This window comes from Lotus japonicus, chromosome 1 (genome assembly GCF_012489685.1).
Source record: "Lotus japonicus ecotype B-129 chromosome 1, LjGifu_v1.2".
In the NCBI taxonomy this organism is placed as follows: domain Eukaryota; kingdom Viridiplantae; phylum Streptophyta; class Magnoliopsida; order Fabales; family Fabaceae; genus Lotus; species Lotus japonicus.
This window is the reverse complement of record NC_080041.1, coordinates 55,031,702-55,052,172: the sequence shown is the minus strand read 5'-3', so window position 1 is coordinate 55,052,172 and position 20,471 is coordinate 55,031,702. Positions and strand designations below refer to the sequence as shown.

The following is a 20,471-nucleotide window of genomic DNA, read 5'->3' as shown; positions in this document are numbered from 1 at the left end:
ATCTTCGTGTTGAAATAAAGTAGATGATCCTTCGGATCGGTCTTTCCACTATACGTCTCCAAAACAAGATTCTTCATGTTGTTAGGTATGGCTACCTCTCTTACCGCCGCCGAGAATGGCTCAAACTCCACTACAGCCTCCGCTTCCCGTTCTCCTTCATCCAGCTGCTCAAGGCTATAGTAATCTAACTGCTCCTGCAAGTAATCATCCCACTGTCGTATGTTGTCAACGTTGCGGATCAAACGTCTCCAATCTCTGTGAGTGATCGGAGCTTGAGGCAACGAAGATCCACCTCCTGAGACCTCCGGCGAGCGTGCTGGAGATCCTTGCTGCGAAGGTGAGGACGGTGGAGAAGGTAATGGAGGCGTCGAAGAAGGAGGAGGAGGAGGAGGCGGTGGAGGCAGAGTAGGAGTCGGTTGCTCGGGTTGCTTGCGACGAACCCCCTCACCGCGCAGCCTTCCCCTCACGCGACGCGGTGGTGAACCGCGCCTCTGCTCCAGCGTTTCGCTGCGTCGACGGCGGAGAATTTCCATCGGATTTCAACCGCAAACCAGAAATTCAACCAAAAACACGAAAATTAGAGAAAATTGCACAGGATTTCGAACTTCTCTCAACCAAAATCACAATCCACGTAGTCCGGGAATCGAAATCTACGGATCCCCACAGACGGCGCCAAATGTTCCAGCCAAGAACATAGAAGGAATGTATAGTACCTAGAGTGAGAAGATTTCAATGAGAGGATCTAGAGAGAGAGCGTGTAACCGCTTAGAGAGAGAGTGTAACTGAATTTCAAGTTTGTTATTTATCAAATGAGCTAAGAGTCCTTTACAATTGGTAACTGCCCCCTATTTATAGGCTAGGGGTTGGGCCTGGCTTTCCTAACTATCCTTAGTGGGCCGGTTGGGCCTCTCGGAGGAGGCCCAATTCTCTGGCTTATGCGTCACCTTGAGGCAAGCATCCCCGGGCGAGGGCCCCAGGAGTCTCGCCCAGTCCACTTTCTAAATAAATAAGGGTAAAATTGGAAATTGATATTTAACACACTCTAAAAACAATGCTTAGTTCTTATATAGTGGATCACCAAAACACCAATTTTTTTGCTTATATTGTGGACTGGAGGGAGTAATATGTTGACTTGAGTTCTAACGCTTATCTCGTATGCTGTGTATTATGTACAATGTTGCGCTTAACTCACCCTTGCACCTTTTTTTTATAGAAACAGATAACAGGTGCTTAGATGAGTTTCCCTCCGGTCATCGCAATCCATGCTGACTTCCCAGCTCGCGTCGGCTGGTGCGCGGATCCTAACACTGGCTACAGTTCATATCATAGCCTTACTGTTTTATGGTGCAGGGAACCAGGTTCAAGACATATTGGCTTCCCGCTGACTCTTCCGATGATCTCATTCTTTCTACCCACTCATGCCCAGAGAGTCAGTTCACTCCCATCAGGCAATCCTGAGTTGCCGAATCCGCCTGTAGATGTGCCTATGGAGCCGAGAGAGCCTTTACCAGCACTGCCCATCAGGGTGGACTATGAAATTCGAGGATTTGATAATATGAGCCTTTTTAAACCAAAATCAACATAGATTTATTGTCACCTCACTTGGAAATGACACTGAGGGTTGAACGACAATGGTCGCACCACCCACAAGAAGCGGCACATAGGCTTCAACGGCGAGGGTCGCCGCCACGACGAACCCGGTTCAGGCGATGAAAAAACCCCACGAAGAGGGTGGGGGGAGACCCATCACGACGGTTTACTGGTGAAAGTGGCAAAGCAAACTTGGAGATGAGCTCGAACTACGTTTGAGGTTCATGAACTATAGCGAGAAAATGGTTTTCGTCCCTCAACTAAATTTTTGTTGTTTTCCATACTTTAACTTGTAAAAACGTTTGGCTTTCATCCCTTTACCAGTTTCCCTGCTTACTTGACATGCCAACTTGCAGGTCAAGTGATGACATATCAGTTTTTTTATTTTGTTGCAGTTTCGCGTTATGTTTTTACTAATTCTTCTTTTATACAACTCTAGAAATGAAAACTGGGGAAATCCAATTTCAGTAGAAAGGGGAGATAAAGGGGGAAAGAGAAAGAGAAAAATAAAATAGGAAAATGTTTTTTAAAATGTTATGTGGGAAAAAATAAATGAAAAATGAGAAAACTAACATGTAATCACTTAACCTGCAAGTTGACATGTCAAGTAAGAAGGGAAATCGGTAAAAAAAATGATGGAAAGCAATGAAAATTTAGTTGAGGGACGAAAACCAAATTCTCGCTATAGTTCAGGGACCCCGAACATATTTAACCCTATAAAAAAATATATGAGAGAGGACTACTGCAGGTTTATTGTTTGGTGTTTTTTTTTTACGGTTTGTTTGGTGTTAAATCTTGATATATATATTAAATAGTTTTAAACAGGTGAAATGTAATATATATATATATATATATATATATATAATGTATAAAAACTTTCAATCCAACATCAACAATAAATTCTTGAATAAAAATGACTATTCAACAAAAAGTAGTAAAATGGGGAAAAAATACCTCCAAGCGACCAAACAAGGTGCTAGTGGCATGCTGGAAAGACCAGCAGATACTCACTTCTGAGTTGTCCACCAATAGGATTTTATTGGACCCTGAGTTTGAGCTCTCATCCTATAAGGAGGTGAGGGTAAAATCCAGGACCTAGGACCAGTCGTGCACACCCAAGTTGACTAATACAAAGTGTTATTAGATGGAAAAAAAGCACTACTTGATAAGGATCCATGATCCATGCTCATTCAAGCTAGGAAACCCCCTCCTCCGAGTGTGGATCTAGCTTGCTTACATCAAAAGGAACTAAAAAGGTAGAAGAAATACATAATATGGAAGAAGAAGAGAGATGATCTAGACGCCACAAACTCCATTGTAATGAAGGTTGATAAGCCTTGTGATGGATTGCCACAAGCAAGGATGCTTGAAAAAACCTAGATTGAGAAGCCACAAACAAAATGCTTGATAATTCTCAAAGATATTTTTTAGAGACAAATCTAAGAGAAACTAACTAACAAAAATGTGAATTCTGAACAAATAATTCATTAATGAAGACAATACAAAGAGGAAACCCTTATATAGAGGCATGGGGCGGCCATGTCTAGGCCCAACTTGGTTCACTTTCCATGCCCTTGAATGCATGTCTAAATCCGCTAAAGCCCAAAGCATAAGCCTAACATATCCTATATGGATTGGGAATACAAGCCCTAAAAATACCATCAAATCCTAAATTCTTAGTAGGCCAATATACAAGCCCAAAGTAAAACAAAGGACTACAAGTAATGAAGCAAATACAATGTTGTTAGAAGTCTCACATTGGCTAGAGATAGAGCATAGATAACATTTATAAGGGCAGCGCAAACCTCAACTCTTAAGCTAGTTTTTGTGGTTGAGTATAAGCCTCCCAATTTCTAATAAATACTAGCAATACAAAGCTAAACTGGAAGTAATGTTGTGAATGATGATTGCAATAAGGTCCTCCGAAGCATGTAACACTATTCCAATTACTTTCTTTTCGTATCCTTTTCAAAAACTAAACAAAATTTTAATTCATTATTTATATTTGTTTCAATTGAAAGGAAAAGAATAGAAACATGAGCATGAATCATCAGAAAGTCAACAGGAAGCTTCATGGGGCACGAGAACTAATATCTGAATTCTGAACTTCATAATCAGCATCAGTTATTCCTACTCGACCACAAAGAGGTCTACAAAATCAAAAAGTAACGTCTTCGGATATTTATTTTTCATTTTTTTTCTGGTTTAAAGTTCTGTATCACACAATCGGATCATCAACTCAGAAACCATTCTTCGAGCAAAAGGTATATAACTCAGACTGTACCTGTACCAACTAGGAACTATTAGTGATTTACAAACAAGTAAAACTCAGACACGCTATGAAGAATATTCCTTTTGAAATGATCTTCATTTCTAGAAATGGTTTTCATGTCACAATTTATATCTGGAAATGGACCGGTTGGAAACTTACCAAATAAGGGCACCAATCTCAATTATGATTGCGATTATCGTTAACAGCTTACTATGGATCTATAAAACATGATAAATGGATCAGTTTTCCAAAACGATGTAATACAAATTGAGAGAGCTTGATTGATTTTATGCACACAGGTTCATTGCTCAGTGAGCATTATCAGAATGCGAATAGACAAAAGCTGAAATGGCTGTTCAAATTTCCTCACTATTCTCATCCTTAAAAATTTGCAACTCATGCCAACATTAAAGATTGCCAGTTATATACGGGAGAAACAGGAACTCAAGATGTTGAGCTTCAAAGAGATCTAAAGAGCAGGGCTTACCCAGAGAGCACAAATAAGTGCCACAACCACACATCCGAGGAATATGGCTGTTGCGAAAACACGAACTGGGTCTAACATCATTTGCAATTGTTGTGCAGGCCCAAGAAGAAAGGCTGTACTGCAGGATATACAAAAAAAAAAGTTAGAAGGTATATTAATTGAACTACATCCACGACACTGGGAGACACAAAAAGAAAATAGCATATTCCAGTGCCTATATCATCGAAGAAAAAGAGAATGAAAACAGTATATGGCCTCAACAATAAAGACATCAAAAAGAAAAGAACTCCAACATTGAAGAGGGACAAGGAGGCGTAGAGAGGTTTGGAGGCAACAAGTTCGCTATTTACTTGCCTCCACTTCTCTATATATTTTGCCAGGGCACGCAAGATGAGTGCATCATGAAAAGAATGAGAATTTATGAATGGTTGTATAGACATTAAACAGACATTCCCATAATATTAATACCCTCGACAAAAATGTTATCTTGACCAATATGCATCTAGCCTGGAAAAAGTAATTTCTAAAACCATCACAGGTCAACAAGGGGCAAATTGAATATACCTTCCAACTGCTAACAGGTGGCCAAAGGTGAACAATAATGCAAATTTTATGGGTTTCGCAAAAACAATCAATGACTGCAAAATAGAAAAAGAATCAAAGAAACATCAACTTATTAATACAAGTTATTTCAGGTTGTTAAAATTCAAAATTAATAGAGAACAGAATATAAAAATTTCTGCATTTCTTATTATTACATAGAAAGGAAGCATTGGTGCAACAATTGGAATTGCTACTGTGTGACTAATAAGTGTTGGAAGTATTTTAGCATGATGCAGTATAGTTATTAGGATTTAGGACAGATTTCAATTCCTGTTTTCCTTATTTTCATTAATTAGGATTCATGAACATTAGATTATAAATATTAGAACTTGTATAATGAAAATGATCACTGAATACAATTAGCGCTTGATTAGAGGTAGTTACCAGTTGCAGGTATGCAACTGTATAGTATAAAAGGGAAGTTAGCTTGCAGAGGAAGGGATTGAAAGATTAGAGTTCAGAATCTGGTTGAGGAACCAGAGAGAGATCGTGGGATTTCTAGGAACCCTAGTTTTCACTGTTCTTCCCGAATTTCCCAATTTTCCCTATAATTCCCCAATTCCCTGGTTCAATTCTCAAATTGATTTCCAGGTTGTAATCTCAGTTTCAGTTCAATAATATTCATTGCATTTACCAGTGCTATCACACTTATAGAAGAAGCGACGATAGAATCTTGTCTATGACGGTTTGGCCACACAAAACCTAGTAAGCAGAGGGCTAAATTTTGAACGAATGTACTCATGAAAAAGCAGGAGTAGCACTTATTGAAGAAGTGATGATAGAATCTTGTCCATGATGGTTTGGCCACACAAAACCTAGTAAGCAGAGGTTATCATATGGAGGATAAAGCCCAATAACTATAGATATTTGATATTATGATGGCAGGATCAGAGATGGGAACACAGCACAAAGAACATCACAAGCAAACACAACGGACGGAAGACACTATTTAACGTGGTTCAATAACTTTTGTCAACGTCCATGAAAACGTCTCAACAAAAATATTCACTATCTCATATAAAGGTTAAAAGATTTCTTAAAAAACTTGAACCCACCCTAAATAGTGTATCACTCAAAAAACCCAGTCCCCAACAAGTGTTACAAGGAATGATAACACTCTCACTCACCAAAGACTCTTGCACATCTCTTTTCTTCAACTTGGGATACACTCATAATGGTGGTGAATGTCTTCTAAGTAAAACAGATTAATGTTTGGAAATTTGATCGTCATTCCCAACATCAAAATAGAAAGTTAAACCGAAAACTAAAGTTTTTAAGTTCTGGATGTGTTAAATCCTGAACTTTTCATTAAATAATTTGCAGTTTTTTTTAAGAAGTGTCCTTAGGGAACTTGTTAGTTGGATCCAATGTAATTTGTTTTCTAGAACAGGGTGGTTCTTGAAAGAATTATATGGTTAAGATCTAACGTCCATGATAGAACCCAGAAAATTAGCAGTGGTATATTGAAGAAGAACCGTAATCCCCAATTGGGAATTAGGGAAAAGATACAAGGAAGGATACCAAACACCTTCCCTAACCCAAGAGAGAACCACTTCTCTCACTAAACCCAATTCCCAAACTGAATACAAAGATGATTCCTATTCTCTAATTTATAGGCAACAAGCCTTACTAACCCTCTAACTAACTATCTAATTATGTGATAACTCCCTCACTTAACTAACTAAACCATGTGATATGTGAGTTCCTATCAATACTCCCCCCCCTGAAAATTCACATTGTCCTCAAGAAGAAGGACAAATGACAAGCTACATCATGGAACAACTATCCAAACAATCCAAAAGGAACAAGTACAGCTTCATCCAGGATCCCACAGCCTAAAGAAAAGAGTCCAAAACATGTATGACTTGGTGAAAATGGGCACTGGGCTGCTAAAACGAACTCTGCTAAGTCCCATTGCTGGAGAAACATTTTACAGATAAGCCAACTGTTGCGAACAAGTTGAAGAAGCAGGGTAGCAGCATCTTCAAAAGCAAAACCAATTATGAATGACTGGGTAGGCATCCTCCCATAACAAGCCCACAAGTTCTCAAATTGTGATAATGTCCCTCTACTACCATGTGACTCAAGTTGTGATAATGTCCAACTATCACAAATATGTTGATACCTCCAATTCTGTTCTTGCCTCCAAACCAAAACAGTGAACTCAGCACTTTGAGAGCCCAAGCTTTGAAAACTAGCATCTAATTCAACGGAAGCATTAGATTGACAAGACGTAGTAGTACTTGCTTGCCTATGAATTAGAAGTTCTGGAACTGAATACCACTCAAACCTATAGTTTTGCTCCCTTGGTAAAAATTCAGCCATGTATGATGAGTTGGGCCAATCCCTTGAACAACTGAAATAAATTCTGCTGTGGTCCCTTAACCTTTGAAGTAGCAAGCTGGCAGAATCTTCAAAAACTAGCCACCCCAAGCTAATATTAATATACCCCAATCCATTTTCATACTCAGTTCTAACTTTAACCTGAAAAGTGTGAAGACACTGGAGTGCAATGTGACCACCAATTTGCTCAGTTTGGCCCATAAAGTCCAAATATTTCTTTGCTTTTACCATTTCAGACCATTCTCTAATTTGAGCTTGACCCACCTTTCCTCTGCCACTAATATGCTCTAGCATTTGGGCTAGGCTCAGTACTATCACTCCAATCTGAAACTTATCACTAGCTAGGACATGTGTCCTATCAACAACATCAGAAAATTGATCTTTTAGACTATCATTCTCTAAGTCTGACACGTGTTTCCCTTCTACACTAACAGTAAGCAAAAACTGGTGAAACAATTTTGGGCTTGTAACATATCCACTTACCTCATGGGCCAGACTCAGTTCAATGAAGGAGTGGCATGCTCTTCGATGTCTCAATCTGAACTCTTGTTCTGTCTTGCCCCGTCCAAAAAATGTAGCTACTTGCTCTCTCGTTTTCGCCGTCGGAGTAGCGTGGGTCTCCATTTCCATACCACGACCCAACAGTTCCTCTGTCTCTGTTCTTGTATCGTGTAGCAAGATCGTCCCCCCTCCTCGGCTCGACTCCCAACAAAACATCAACCACCACAGTACGGCAGTTTCCATGGTGGCTCGAGCCACAGTGTCGCTGCCGCTATCTGGGTACCAGTGACAACCTTCATGGCACCAAGGTAGGACATTTCCGGCATGGGTTTCCAGATCGTCAACACTCTATTGTCGCCGCTGAACCATTTTCCTCCTTCTCCAGCTTTAAATCAGGTGGTGGAAGTGGGTTCTCCTCCTTGCAAGCTTGAGGAAAGCCAATTTCTGTTTCTTCCTCCATTTTCTTCTCCTTAGCCACACAATCTGCGATCACAGCACCATCTGTTCTTTCTCCTTCAACTATTAGACTGAATCTCTGCGCCTTGGATTTCTACAATTCGTAACCAAGATTGGGACGCAACCCTGTTCTTTGAAGCAGAATTGCACCCGCTGCCTTGAGATTGGGTTTCTGCACCTCAGAGATCGAGTTTTCCTCTGCGGTCTCTGTTCCTTTCCGCAAAGCCACTGCTGCCGCTGTTCGCTCCGCCTCCATTGCCGCCTCAGATTCTCTCCTTTCTTGTTCCATCTTCTGCCTCCTCTCTTCAAGTTCTCTCCACCGATTTTTCATTGACTCTAGTTCCCTTCTACTCTCTGTAAACTCCTTCTGCAATTCTTCTGCAAGAGCAAATATCTCCCTCGTTTCCTCACGTGGAAATGAATCCACGAATCCTCTAGCCATGGATGCTGTTGTAGATGAATCTTCTTGGCCAGGGCACCAGAATCGATGCTCTGATACCAATGATAGAACCCAGAAAAGTAGCAGTGGTATATTGAAGAAGAACCCTAATCCTCAATTGGGAATTAGGGAAAAGATACAAGGAAGGATACCAAACACCTTCCCTAACCCAAGAGAGAACCACTTCTCTCACTAAACCCAATTCCCAAACTGAATACAAAGATGATTCCTATTCTCTAATTTATAGGCAACAAGCCTTACTAACCCTCAAACTAACTATCTAGTTATGTGATAACTCCCTCACTTAACTAACTAAACCATGTGATATGTAAGTTCCTATCAGTCCATAAACACTCTTGCAAGATGTAGCGGCTTTTTATGAAACAAGGCTGAGAAAGTAGTTGTGCAATACATGGAGAAACAACCCTACCAGAAAAATGAAACAACTATTATGCTTTCCAAGCAGTGGGAATATTGTCTCTTACAGATGTAATGTCAGAAGAAATCCGATCTTTGATATTTACTGTGCTAGTAAAGCATAGGCTATAGAAGATATCCTATAAAGGAGAAATACCATCAAAGTGCAACAAATCACCATTCTACAAAAATACTTGCACCGAACCTTTTCTCATTGATTTACTGAATTGGTTAATTATATGAGATTAAGTTACTAGAACTTATTTATTACTAAAATTTTGAACTAGCGAAAATCGACATATAAGAAGACACGTAAAATATATACATAACATATATATAAAAAGAGAAGATAAATTCGTCTCACCAGTAACATGCAAGCAAGACCAGCAACCAAACAAGCAGCAAACCCAAAAATTCTCTGTTTAATCAACAACCAAAAGCAGTATTATAACTTAGAAGGGCTAGGTTATAATAAATCTCAAACAGCTAGAACTGTGTAAAAAGTTTTGACAGCACCTGCGTTGGAGAGAGGGAGCAGAGACCACCTGAGTCCTCACCCAGCAAGCTCTCCTCTTGCTCTTCATTATCTTTTGATAAAAACTGACCTAGTTTCAGCATTATATATAACTAGCTTTTTTCCTCAGAGAAATCAACACCTAATCAAGTGTAAAAAATTAAGAAATGGAACAGCTTAGTTATAAATCAATCAACACCTAATTTTAGTGTTCAATACAATGACATGCAATTCTATTTTTAGGGGGTAGAATAACCATGCTAGAATTAAAATAGCAATAATGTTTCCCTCACAAAGTTTAACAAGCCAACAGCTAATTGAGGAATCCATCAAGGAGACCAACTAACATCCAAGACAAAACAAAAAAAAAAACAAAGAAACAATTCAATCTCCCAATTGTACTTGCACTTTCTTATCTGGTTGCTGATTCGAGCAAATATGATCAAGGAAATCTACTTACTTTTCCAGTACAAACCTACAACCCCACTTTGATATTTCGATTAGTTTTCATGAATCAGAAGACAACAAATTGGAGGGAATCTTACCGAAAATGAGAAATTCAATCAACGGAGAGAGCAAAGTATTGGAAAATCCAAATCTAGAGAGCGCATTCTGCTGAAAATCACCGCAACTGAATCACTCTCATAGCCATAGGCATGGAAAAGACGAAAGTTCAGAGGTAGGTGTGGACGCAGTTAAATTTTTATTTTTTATTTTGGTAATTGGATTTTGGAATTCAAAAAAAACAAAGAAACAACAAACAAAACATTAGAGTGTAATAGAGTAGCAGATGCTATGGCTTAGAGCAGCTCCTGTTGGTCAAGGCAATTGTTGAAGAATTGGGAGTGGACGATTGTCCAGTAAAGCTAAAAAACGATATGTAGCAGCAGTTAATTCAGTGCAAACAGTGTATGCTGGGGAGTGTTGGTTGAACCATTCTCCCATTGATTTTACTTCACAGGGTTTTGCACATGTAACACCTCATGACAATTGACAACGATCCCATTGTGTTGAACATCCAATGTAAGGTTCTTAGTTCTTATTTTGGAGTTAAGAACTAAGAACTAAGAACTTTACCATTGGAGGTGCTGACATGGACTCCTTATTTCTTAAAAATAAGAACTCAGTTCTTATATAAGGAGTTTTGTTTTTTGAGTTCTTAGTTTAAAATATTAATTATTTCTCTCTCATTCAAATTACTTTATTACTTTATGAGTTTTGTTTTATTATTTTATGAAAATAAAAAGTATAAATAATGTGGTTGGTGGGACCAAGTGAATAGTGGTAAGAACTAAGAACTAAGAACTCATGGTTGGAGCAAAATTGCTTGAGAGTTGCTTAAACACATGTGGCAATACGGGCCCACATGAATAGTGTTAAGAACTAAGAAATAAGAACTAGCATTGGAGATGCTCTAAGGGTTAACAACTACACCATAAAGAGAGTATTTCTAGATCAAGGAAGTTCGGCGGACATTATTTATGGTAATGCGTTTGACAGATTAGGGCTCAAAGAATTTGATTTGAAACCTTACTCTCGTTGCTTGGTTTATCTCACAGGCGACAGAGTAAATGTGCGGGGTTATGTGAATGTTACTACCATTTTTTGTGAAGGATAATTTGTGAAAAAGTTTCAAGTAAGGCATTTTGTCATTGCTTGCAGAGCGACCTACAATGTCTTAATTGGTCGGGATACATTAAATAAATTGTGTGCTGTTATCTCAACCGCCCATTTAACAGTGAAGTATCCGGCGAGTAATAGGAAGATTAGTGTTTTAAGGGTGGACCAAGAAGCGGCGAGAGAGTGTTACTCGCAGAGTTTGACTTTATATGGAAAAAAGTCGACCAGGGAAAGCCATCGAATTACGGAGGTATTTCCTCATGATGGGTTCACCTTGGATCCTCGTGATGATACAAGAGATATGCGCCCTCAACCTATCAAAGACACAAAGTCTATCCAAGTGACTGAAAGGACGTTGAAAATCGGGAGCGCGCTAACCAATGAGCAAGAGTTGCGCCTTACTAATTTACTCAAGGAGAATCTGGATTTGTTCGCCTGGACCATCAAAGACGTCCAGGGAATTGATCCAAATGTTATCTCACACAAGTTAGCTATCAAGCCAGGGGCTAAACCAGTGGCTCAAGCACGAAGACATATGGGCGACGAAAAGAACAAGGCCGTCTAAGTTGAAACACAGAAGTTGTTGGAGGGGCGATTCATTCGAGAAGTAGAATTCCCAACATGGTTGGCAAGTGGTGATGGTTCGGAAAGGTAATGGAAAGTGGAGAATGTGCACTGATTACACGAGCCTGAACAAGGTATGTCCCAAAGATTCGTATCCATTACCAAATATTGACAAGTTAGTGGATGGAGCGTCAAGGAATGAACTGCTGAGTCTCATGGATGCATATTCTGGGCAGTGGTGATTCCTGGACACCACAAGGTGTCCAAACACCGATTTTTGTGGCGGTTTAAGACCGCCACAAAGTTGCAACCTTGAAAAAAATGCATTTGTTGGCAGTTTCACAAATTTGTGGCGGTTCGGTGTCCATAGGTGTTTTTACTGTAGCGTGGTTTACTAATCTTTTTTGTATTCTAGGTATAATCAAATCATGATGCATCGCCCCGACGAAGAAAAAACGACGTTCATGATAAACCAAGCAAATTACTGTTATCGAACGATGCCGTTTGGATTAAAAAATGATGCGGCGACTTACCAACGTTCGATGGACAAAGTGTTTGCAAATTAAGTTGGGCGAAATATGGATGTTTATGTAGATGACATGAAAGTCAAGTCAGTTTTTGCTATTGAAAGCTGTAAGGATCTCACCGAGGCATTTGCATAGTTGCAAAAATACAACATGAGGCTCAATCCGGAGAAGTGCTCTTTTGGGATCCTTGGAGGGAAATTTCTTGGATTTATGATCAATTCAGAGGTATTGAGGTGAATCCAGACAAGTGCAAGGTCATTCTAGAAATGAAAAGCCCGGCTAGTATTCGGGAAGTACAGTGGCTACAGGAAGGTTGGCAGCCCTCTCGCGGTTCTTACCACTGGCGGGAGATAAAGCGGCGCCATTCTTTGCTTATTTCAAAAAGAATGCAACATTCCAGTGGACAAGAGAATGTGAGGAAGCTTTTGAAAGCATAAAAAAACTACTTGCAGCCCCGCCCGTTTTGGCTAAGCCAACCCCGGAAGTTCCTTTGATTCTTTACTTGGCTGTCACTAACACAGCGGTGAGCACGGTGTTGCTTCAAGAAGAACAAAAGAAGCATAAGATAATATATTTTGTTAGTCATACTCTTCAAGGGGTAGAAGTGCGTTATCAAAAAATTGAAAAGGCGGCCCTTGCAATCTTAAAAACGGCGCGGTGGCTAAGACTTTATTTCCAAAGTTTCCAAGTGAAAGTCAAAACTGATATTCCTTTGAGAAGTTTTGCAAAACCCGGACTTATCCAGGGGGTTGGTAAGTTGTTCAATCGAATTATCAGAATATGATATTTTGTATGAACCTAGGGGGCGATTACAATCCAAAGTTTAATAGACTTTGTAGCAGAAATGACACTTGCAATGGGTGACAAAGAGAACGCTGAATGGGTCCTCTATGTTGACGGATCCTCAAATGAAAAAGGAAGTGGGGCGGGGATAACCATTAAAGGCCTCGACAAGATGGCGATAGAGCAATCTTTGAAATTTTAATGCAGAGCAAGCAATAATCAAGCTGAGGATGAGGCGTTTATCACCGGATTAAGGTTGACTATTGAATTGGGTGTGCAACAGCTGTACATCAAAGGAGACTCACAATTAGTTGTGAATCAGGTGAAGGGAGCTTATCAAGTTAAAGATCCGCAATTTTCAAAGTATGTGGAGATAGTGCATCGTCTCATGGCGGCAATTAAGGAAGTGAGAATTGAACATGTACCTAGAGGCCAAAATGAGCGAGCCGATGTATTGGCCAAATTGGCAAGCACCGGGCGATTGGGAAACTACCAAAGTAAAGACACATTTAGCAGACTTATCTTCTTTGAAAAAACAACAATATTCACAATAAATTTAATACACATTTTTTCCCTTACACTGCTACTTACAATGTCATTGCAGATTTGAAGCTTACTGACGTGACGAGCAAATAAAAAATTTAGCTCTTGCAGAAATAGACACTTTACTGCAAAGCAACAACAGGTCATTAACAGACTTCCCACAAATGCCTTAAATTGATAGATCCAAAATATCAGCTTCTCAAAATAGGCTAATTATGGATGAATTGTGTTATGATAGACGAGCTTTAACCATAGAGCATGCAAATCTTTTGAGTAACATGACATCAGAGCAGAAAAAGGTCTATCAAACAATCATGGATGCAATTACTTATGACAAAGGGGGGTTGTTTTTTCTCAATGGTTATGGAGGGACAAGGAAAACTTACATTTGGAGAGCCTTATCAGCAACTATAAGATCCAAAGGAGAGATTGCTTTAGCAGTTGCATCAAGTGGAATTGCAGCTTTGCTCATTTCTGGCGGTTGAACAGCTCACTCCAGGTTATGTATTCCAATTAATGTTGATGAAGACTCTACCTGCAACATTAAACAGGGAAGTCCATTGGCTAAATTGATCGTCAGAGCTAAAATCATAATATGGGATGAAGCATCCATGACTCACAAACATTGTTTTGAAGCGGTGGATCGAACTCTAAGAGATATTATGAGACTTACCAATAAAAACAGCAACAACAAACCTTTTGGAGGAAAAGTTGTTGTGTTAGGTAGAGACTTTAGGCAAATTTTACCAGTAATGCCTAAAGGTAGAAGGGAGGATAGTCCACACCACCATCAATGCTTCTTATCTTTGGGATCATTGTCAGGTACATTACCATTTCTCCCAATAATGTTAGCTTTTAAATTGATCAAAGACTGCCAAACAAATAAAAATTAACCAATAACTTCAGCTATGACAATAGTTCTTGTAAGGCCCGAGTTTTTAAGTTCATGCTAAGTGAATAAACTTCTTATTTACGATTAGGGTTGATGTAATGTGAAGGGAAACCTGAACAAAAGTTTATTAAATGAAATATATTTATGAAGGAGAAAGTTCAGGAAAAGTTCAAGGATTGCATTATGATCGATAAAAGTTATAGCACGAACGTTTTACGCTTAACCTAGGTCAGAAACCCTAGTATATAGCTAATTTTCACTTTTAGGCACGATGGAAGTTAATTCCAAAAATCTTCAGAGAAATGTTAGAACTTCTCTTTTTCCATATATCAAAATCGTTTCGAGGCGAAACTCTAGGATCTACGAACGTCCGATTCCAATCATCGGAAGTTTGCCGAAACCGAATCCCTGGTATTTCAAAACCCTAGAATTTCTCGACAATGAAGACTTTATCTATTCAGAGCTTCAAATGAATATTCTACACGCGTACACCCATTTCTCTTGATGATTTCAATCTTTCTTCCGAAGGAAGTTTTCTATTCCGACCTTCGATGCAAAAAGCAACTTATCGGGTAAAATAGTTTTATACCGACTATGCTTTAGTTGCCAAAAATACAAAGAGACCTCATCTTAGTTTTGGAATTCTTTCGCCAAAACATATCTATTAATTCACGGAGAATGACGCCGGAAAAATCAGATTCGCGAAACTTTCATTTTCCCGCGAATTTCCAACCTTTATATATAGCAAAGAAAGGAAGAAAAACACAAATTCTCCTCCATTTTCTCTCCCAAAAACCGCGGCCAAGAACAAGGAAGAAGGAAGAAGAGTTTTTCTTCATCGTTTGCTTGATCGTCGATCAATCAGTTGCTACTTCAAGGCTTCGAGGTATAGTCGCTAATCCTTACCTCTGATCGCTTTTTCCATAGCTTTTCTGTAGAGTTTTCTGAGCGGATAGTTTATGGGTTTTTGCAAAACTATCCTGAATCTTTCATTTCTGATTCTAAACCTCTTCCTTATGCGCCCAAGATCACTTCTGCCGGGTTAGATTTTCCGTTATGTCGCCGGAATCAATTTGAACCTAAAATACCCATTTTTGGAGTTTTTTGTGTTAAGCTTCAACCTTTAGGCGGAAAACTATCGCCTTAGCTTAGTGCTAGTAGGATTAGTTGTCATAAACGTCGTTGGTGACGTCCCTGCAAAATTTTATTTTTGGGATTTCAGTTTTGAAAATCCTAAGTTAAAAATCATGACCAAAATACCCCTGCGACAGTTTTTGATCCGATAATTTTTCCGAGTTCAGAATACCCTTAGTTACGGCTTATGAAAGCATAGGAACCAAGTTTGATCGAAGAAAAACCGAACCTTACAATTACCAAAAGTGGCCGTGAGCTATTAAAGGGGGAGGAGGAAATTTCCTTTTCCGAAAACTTGTCTTTCGCGCTAGTTTATCGTACCTTAGGGTATAGATTACTTCGAGTAACCTTAGTAAGTATCGATAGCTTAGTTTCCGATAGATTCTGATAGTATTCTGTGATTTTATTGTAAAGGTGCTTTTGAGGATTTCCCCGAGGACCAACACTTTGAGAGCGAGGAAGCACTAATTGATCATTCTGGAGAACTTTCAGGTGAGGGCTACTCACTGAATCTCTAGTTAATGCTTAGGGTTGATGTTTTCGACATTGTTTATTGTTTATGCACTGGATTGTGTGTGATTGGAAAATGTTTTCTGAGGCTTCGGCTGACAATGTAGATGATTCATCTACTGAATGTTTTTGAGATTGTCTTACTTGCTATGTGCTATGTGGGTAATCTAGGATGTGTGGTGCATGCTTTATATGCTAAGTGCTAAGTGTTTATGATGCGATTTATTGATATATGACATGTTGTTGATTGTGATGATTTAAATATGCTCTGTACTGGAATCTGAGATTCTGAATGGTGAGAATAGCGGGCAGGTCATGCCGATTTTATTTTGAGAGTTTTGAGAAAGTTTGATAGGACGAACGAGGTTCGGGCCTTAATTTTGTTTAGTGGATCGAGACATCCTCTGGAAGCGACTTGGGATTGGGAGATCCTGCAAATGTATAAGACTTGCGATAAGACAAAATGGAATCTATTTTATAAAGAAAATTCATAAGACCTTAAATAACCTCAAAATCTTTAAGTAATGATAACAACCTCGAAGGAAGGCATTGGAAGTCAAATCATAGTTTTGGAAAAGCGAGGAGTGTCGTCGGATCCAAGTGTTGAGGAGTTTGGTAAGTTCTGAGTATGTTGGTACTCCTTCGCTCGTTGAGCAGTTTGTTAGCCATCCAAGGGATGAGCCGAGAAGCTTCACTGAGGCGTGAGACCTTGTGAATGCGGGATACTCCACTGAGGCGTGAGACCTTGTGGAAAGCATGGAACTCCACTGAGGCGTGAGACCTTGTGAGAGCATGAAACTTCACTGAAGCGTGAGACTTCGTGAGAGCATTGATGACCCGAAGAGTCATCGTGAGTGGTTGCACTCATTTTATGATTATTGTATTTTGTCGCAGAATCGACTTTACCTTAGGGTAAGCTTTTAGAGACATTAATTTAGCTAGAACACGTGGCGACGTGTCGAGTGAGGTCGGAGACGTTGTTTGGCTAATCACTGCATTTCATGCACTCATTAAGTGGTTTAAACACGGCGAGATACCGGACCACGGCGGATTCCAAAATTGGTTATAAGACCAGGATTTCCGCGTAAGAGCGCTGCTAGGTGACTCTTAGTAGCAGACCGAAATGGCAGGCCTTCGGGTTTTATGCTGATCTGGCTACATGATGATGTTGGAGTAAGAGGCATCACGGGCCGAAATGGTCCCACCGTGGCTGGTGTTAGGGCTGATCCGATGATGTCCATCCGTTCCGGAATGCATATTGGTTGACTGGGTTAACCTGCATTGCATATCATGCAACATACATACTAATTTAGTTGTCGAGTGTGATTGTTATTTGTCAATCCTATTTGGAACATGCTATTTGTTATTGTTGTCATTTACGTTCGATATGGAACATGCAACCCTAGGAATGACATCTCTAGTTATAAGCCTAAGTGGCTATTTATTATTTGTACCTATTGGGTTTATTATCTACATAGTTCTTTAGAGTTGACCCTCGCGTCTTCTGTGTGTGTTTTGGCGGACAACGCCTTTTGTCAGATGAATATTGCGGATTGGTTCACCATGGTCCACCCTTCGGGGGGGATTAGGTATGAGATGATCGATCAGGACGACCCCGGGTCGTGGGTGGTTGACCCCGCGAGCCATCGAGCGACGTATTCGGGGCGCATCATGGAGGATCACGTGGATAGCGGAGGACTTCTGAGGTCAGGAGTGTTGAGGCGATGCTCTATCAACTTCAACTTGCCACCGGGCGTTCACTGTGGACCAGGACTTGGAGGACCACCACCACCACCATTGTCTTCAGACGAGGAGGATCCCTCAGAGGAGATTCCAGTGGGAGTGCCTTCGGCAGGGTCTAGTGCACCCACCGTTGCGATCATCGATGATCAGGGTTCGGGCCCTAAGCCCGTGAGTCCAGCATCGGAGCGCACTGCGGTTGCGAGGGGAGGACGGATAGGGTTAGTAGACTTGGTCGTTCTGGATTCTGATTCAGACGACGATCATGCCAGCACATAGTTTTGAGTGTTGGTATGAGCTCCTCGAGTTAGGATTAGTGTAGGAGTAGAGTTTTAGCTCTGACGGTCTTGCTTCATTTGTTACTTAGGGGACAGGGTAGATCCGCCTATAGCTTTTTGTGTGGTTTCCTTACGGGAATCACAGAGAGTTGGTTGGACTTAGGAAGTCTTATTTTCAGGCCATTGGGTCAGCTGATTCTCAGTTTTGAGGGATAGTGTTGCGGGCACTTCACCTTTTCATTTGGTTTGTATATATTGCCTACGGGCGTTGCACTTTTCTTTCCGTCACTGGAGGTTACTCGTGACGAGGTTGCTACTACAGCGGGGGCTGTTTATATATTGTATATTAGTTCTGATTATTGTTATTGTTGGGTTTTATTTAATTCAGTCTTGTCTTAGTTATTATTATAAAAAAAAATATTCACGTTTTTCCGCATTAAGTTTATTTTGGTTACTAAAGTGACGCCACCGAAATCGGGGTGTTACAGTTCTTATCTTTTGAATCATGGCGAGGTACTTACATTAACAAAAAACATGAGGCTACAAGCTGGAAGATCAGATGCAGAGGTTGATGAGCTAAAAAAAATTCCAGAGTGGATATTAAACATAGGAGATGGAAATGCAGGTAAGCAGATAGAAGATGAAACAATCCTAGACATCCCTCAGGATTTTTTGGTCCCACATTCAGGTGATGCAATGACTTCTATTGTCAACTCTACTTATCCGTCTTTCCTTCAGAACTACGAAAATCCAAATTTTTTCCAAGATCTTGCTATTTTAGCTCCTCCAAATGAGATTGTTGATAGTTTGAATGAATACATGATGTCATTGTTTCCTGGAGATGAGAAAACTTATTTAAGTTCCGATAACACATGTTCATCAGACAACAATTATGACAGTCCAGATGATATCCATACACCAAAGTTTTTAAACACAATAAACTCTTCAGGCTTGCCTAATCATCTGTTAAAGCTAAAAAAAAGAGCTCTAGTGATGCTTTTAAGAAACATCGATCAATCAGCTAGATTGTGTACTGGTACACGTCTGATTATCATTGAAATTGTCAAATATGTTTTGGAAGGCAAGGTTATATATCAGGAACAAATGCCGGAAAAAGGGTGCCTATACCAAGATTAACATTAAACCCATCAGATAGGAGAATTCCTTTCAAGTTTCAGAGGAGACAATTCCTTATAGCGCTCTCTTTTGCCATGACAATAAACAAAAGTCAAGGACAATCTCTAAGAAGTGTAAGGTTATATTTGCCAAAACCGGTGTTTTCACATGGCCAGTTATATGTAGCCTTCTTTAGAGTCACCCATCGTAAAGGATTAAAAATCCTCATTTGCGATGGTGATGACAGTAATTCAAATAGTACTTCAAATGTATTTTATAAAGAAGTATTTCGCAATGTAATATGAAGGAGATATTTTTACAAAAATGTGAAATATTACGTTCTCAGTTTTTTTTCTCAATGAAATAATGCCAATTGCAAGAAGAAAAAAAAAACACCTATTCTTAGTGCAACAATGTTATTTCAACTAGCAGAGATATACTAATCAATAAAGACAAAAATAGTACTAATCTACCATTTAAAACAACAAGTCAAAAGAGCTGGGATATTAGCTTGACCAAAATCCGGAGGGAGTGCAATGCTCCAGCGGATTGCCTTGCAAAGTTGGGAGCAAGTGCTTCGTTGGTGGACGTCCAGATTGTAGAAGACCCTCCCTGGGAGGTTGAGACCCTTGTTATGAGGGATTTAGTTTTAGCGTCGTAGTTGTTTCTTGTTTGTTAGTTTTCAGATGCAGCAAAAAAAAAAGTCAAAAGATAAAAACAAAATAAAATAAAAAACAAACATTTAATTAAAAGAAAACATAAGAATTCATAAACTAATTTTTTTTTATATCTTTTAATCAATAAAATATATTTAAATAAAAACAAATTTAACAAAAACAACACAAAAAAAACCAAAAAATGAATATCCCGTGCACGAGTAAAGAATATAACCAAGGGTGGCTGTATGGCATCCACTATCCTTTGGCATTCTGAAATTCAATGTTGATGGCGCTTCGCAAGGCAATCCGTGACCAAGCGGGATCGGAGGTGTCGTTCACAATCACAATAACACCGTGCTGGGTTATTTCTCTAAAAACGCAGGTCAAGGTTGGGCATATGCAACTGAGGTAAATTAAAAGCTTTCCTTCACACATTGTTATTCTGCCAACAATTCTTAGTTTCTTACTCACAAACATTCTCAT

At 39.6% G+C, this 20,471-nt stretch overlaps 1 protein-coding gene and 1 pseudogene across 2 annotated transcripts; one reads left to right on the top strand and one right to left on the bottom strand.

Moving 5' to 3' along the window:
- Window positions 1-2,516: 2,516 nt before the first annotated feature.
- Window positions 2,517-10,588, bottom strand: LOC130729399 (uncharacterized). Of its 2 annotated transcripts, none has more exons than XM_057581154.1 (7): window positions 10,168-10,588; window positions 9,625-9,764; window positions 9,473-9,526; window positions 4,914-4,987; window positions 4,350-4,467; window positions 4,022-4,080; window positions 2,517-2,966 (listed from the first exon to the last, which is right to left on the bottom strand). In XM_057581154.1, exons 2-7 carry the CDS (start codon window positions 9,724-9,726, stop codon window positions 2,786-2,788), a joined length of 588 nt encoding a protein of 195 aa, XP_057437137.1. In that variant the 5' UTR covers window positions 9,727-9,764; window positions 10,168-10,588; the 3' UTR covers window positions 2,517-2,785. The 2 variants fall into 2 exon arrangements, with proteins under 2 accessions (XP_057437137.1, XP_057437145.1); XM_057581162.1 differs by lacking the exon at window positions 2,517-2,966 and adding an exon at window positions 3,516-3,874 and having other exon boundaries at window positions 10,168-10,583.
- Window positions 10,589-12,384: 1,796 nt separating this feature from the next.
- Window positions 12,385-19,634, top strand: LOC130738871 (uncharacterized; annotated as a pseudogene).
- Window positions 19,635-20,471: the final 837 nt, after the last annotated feature.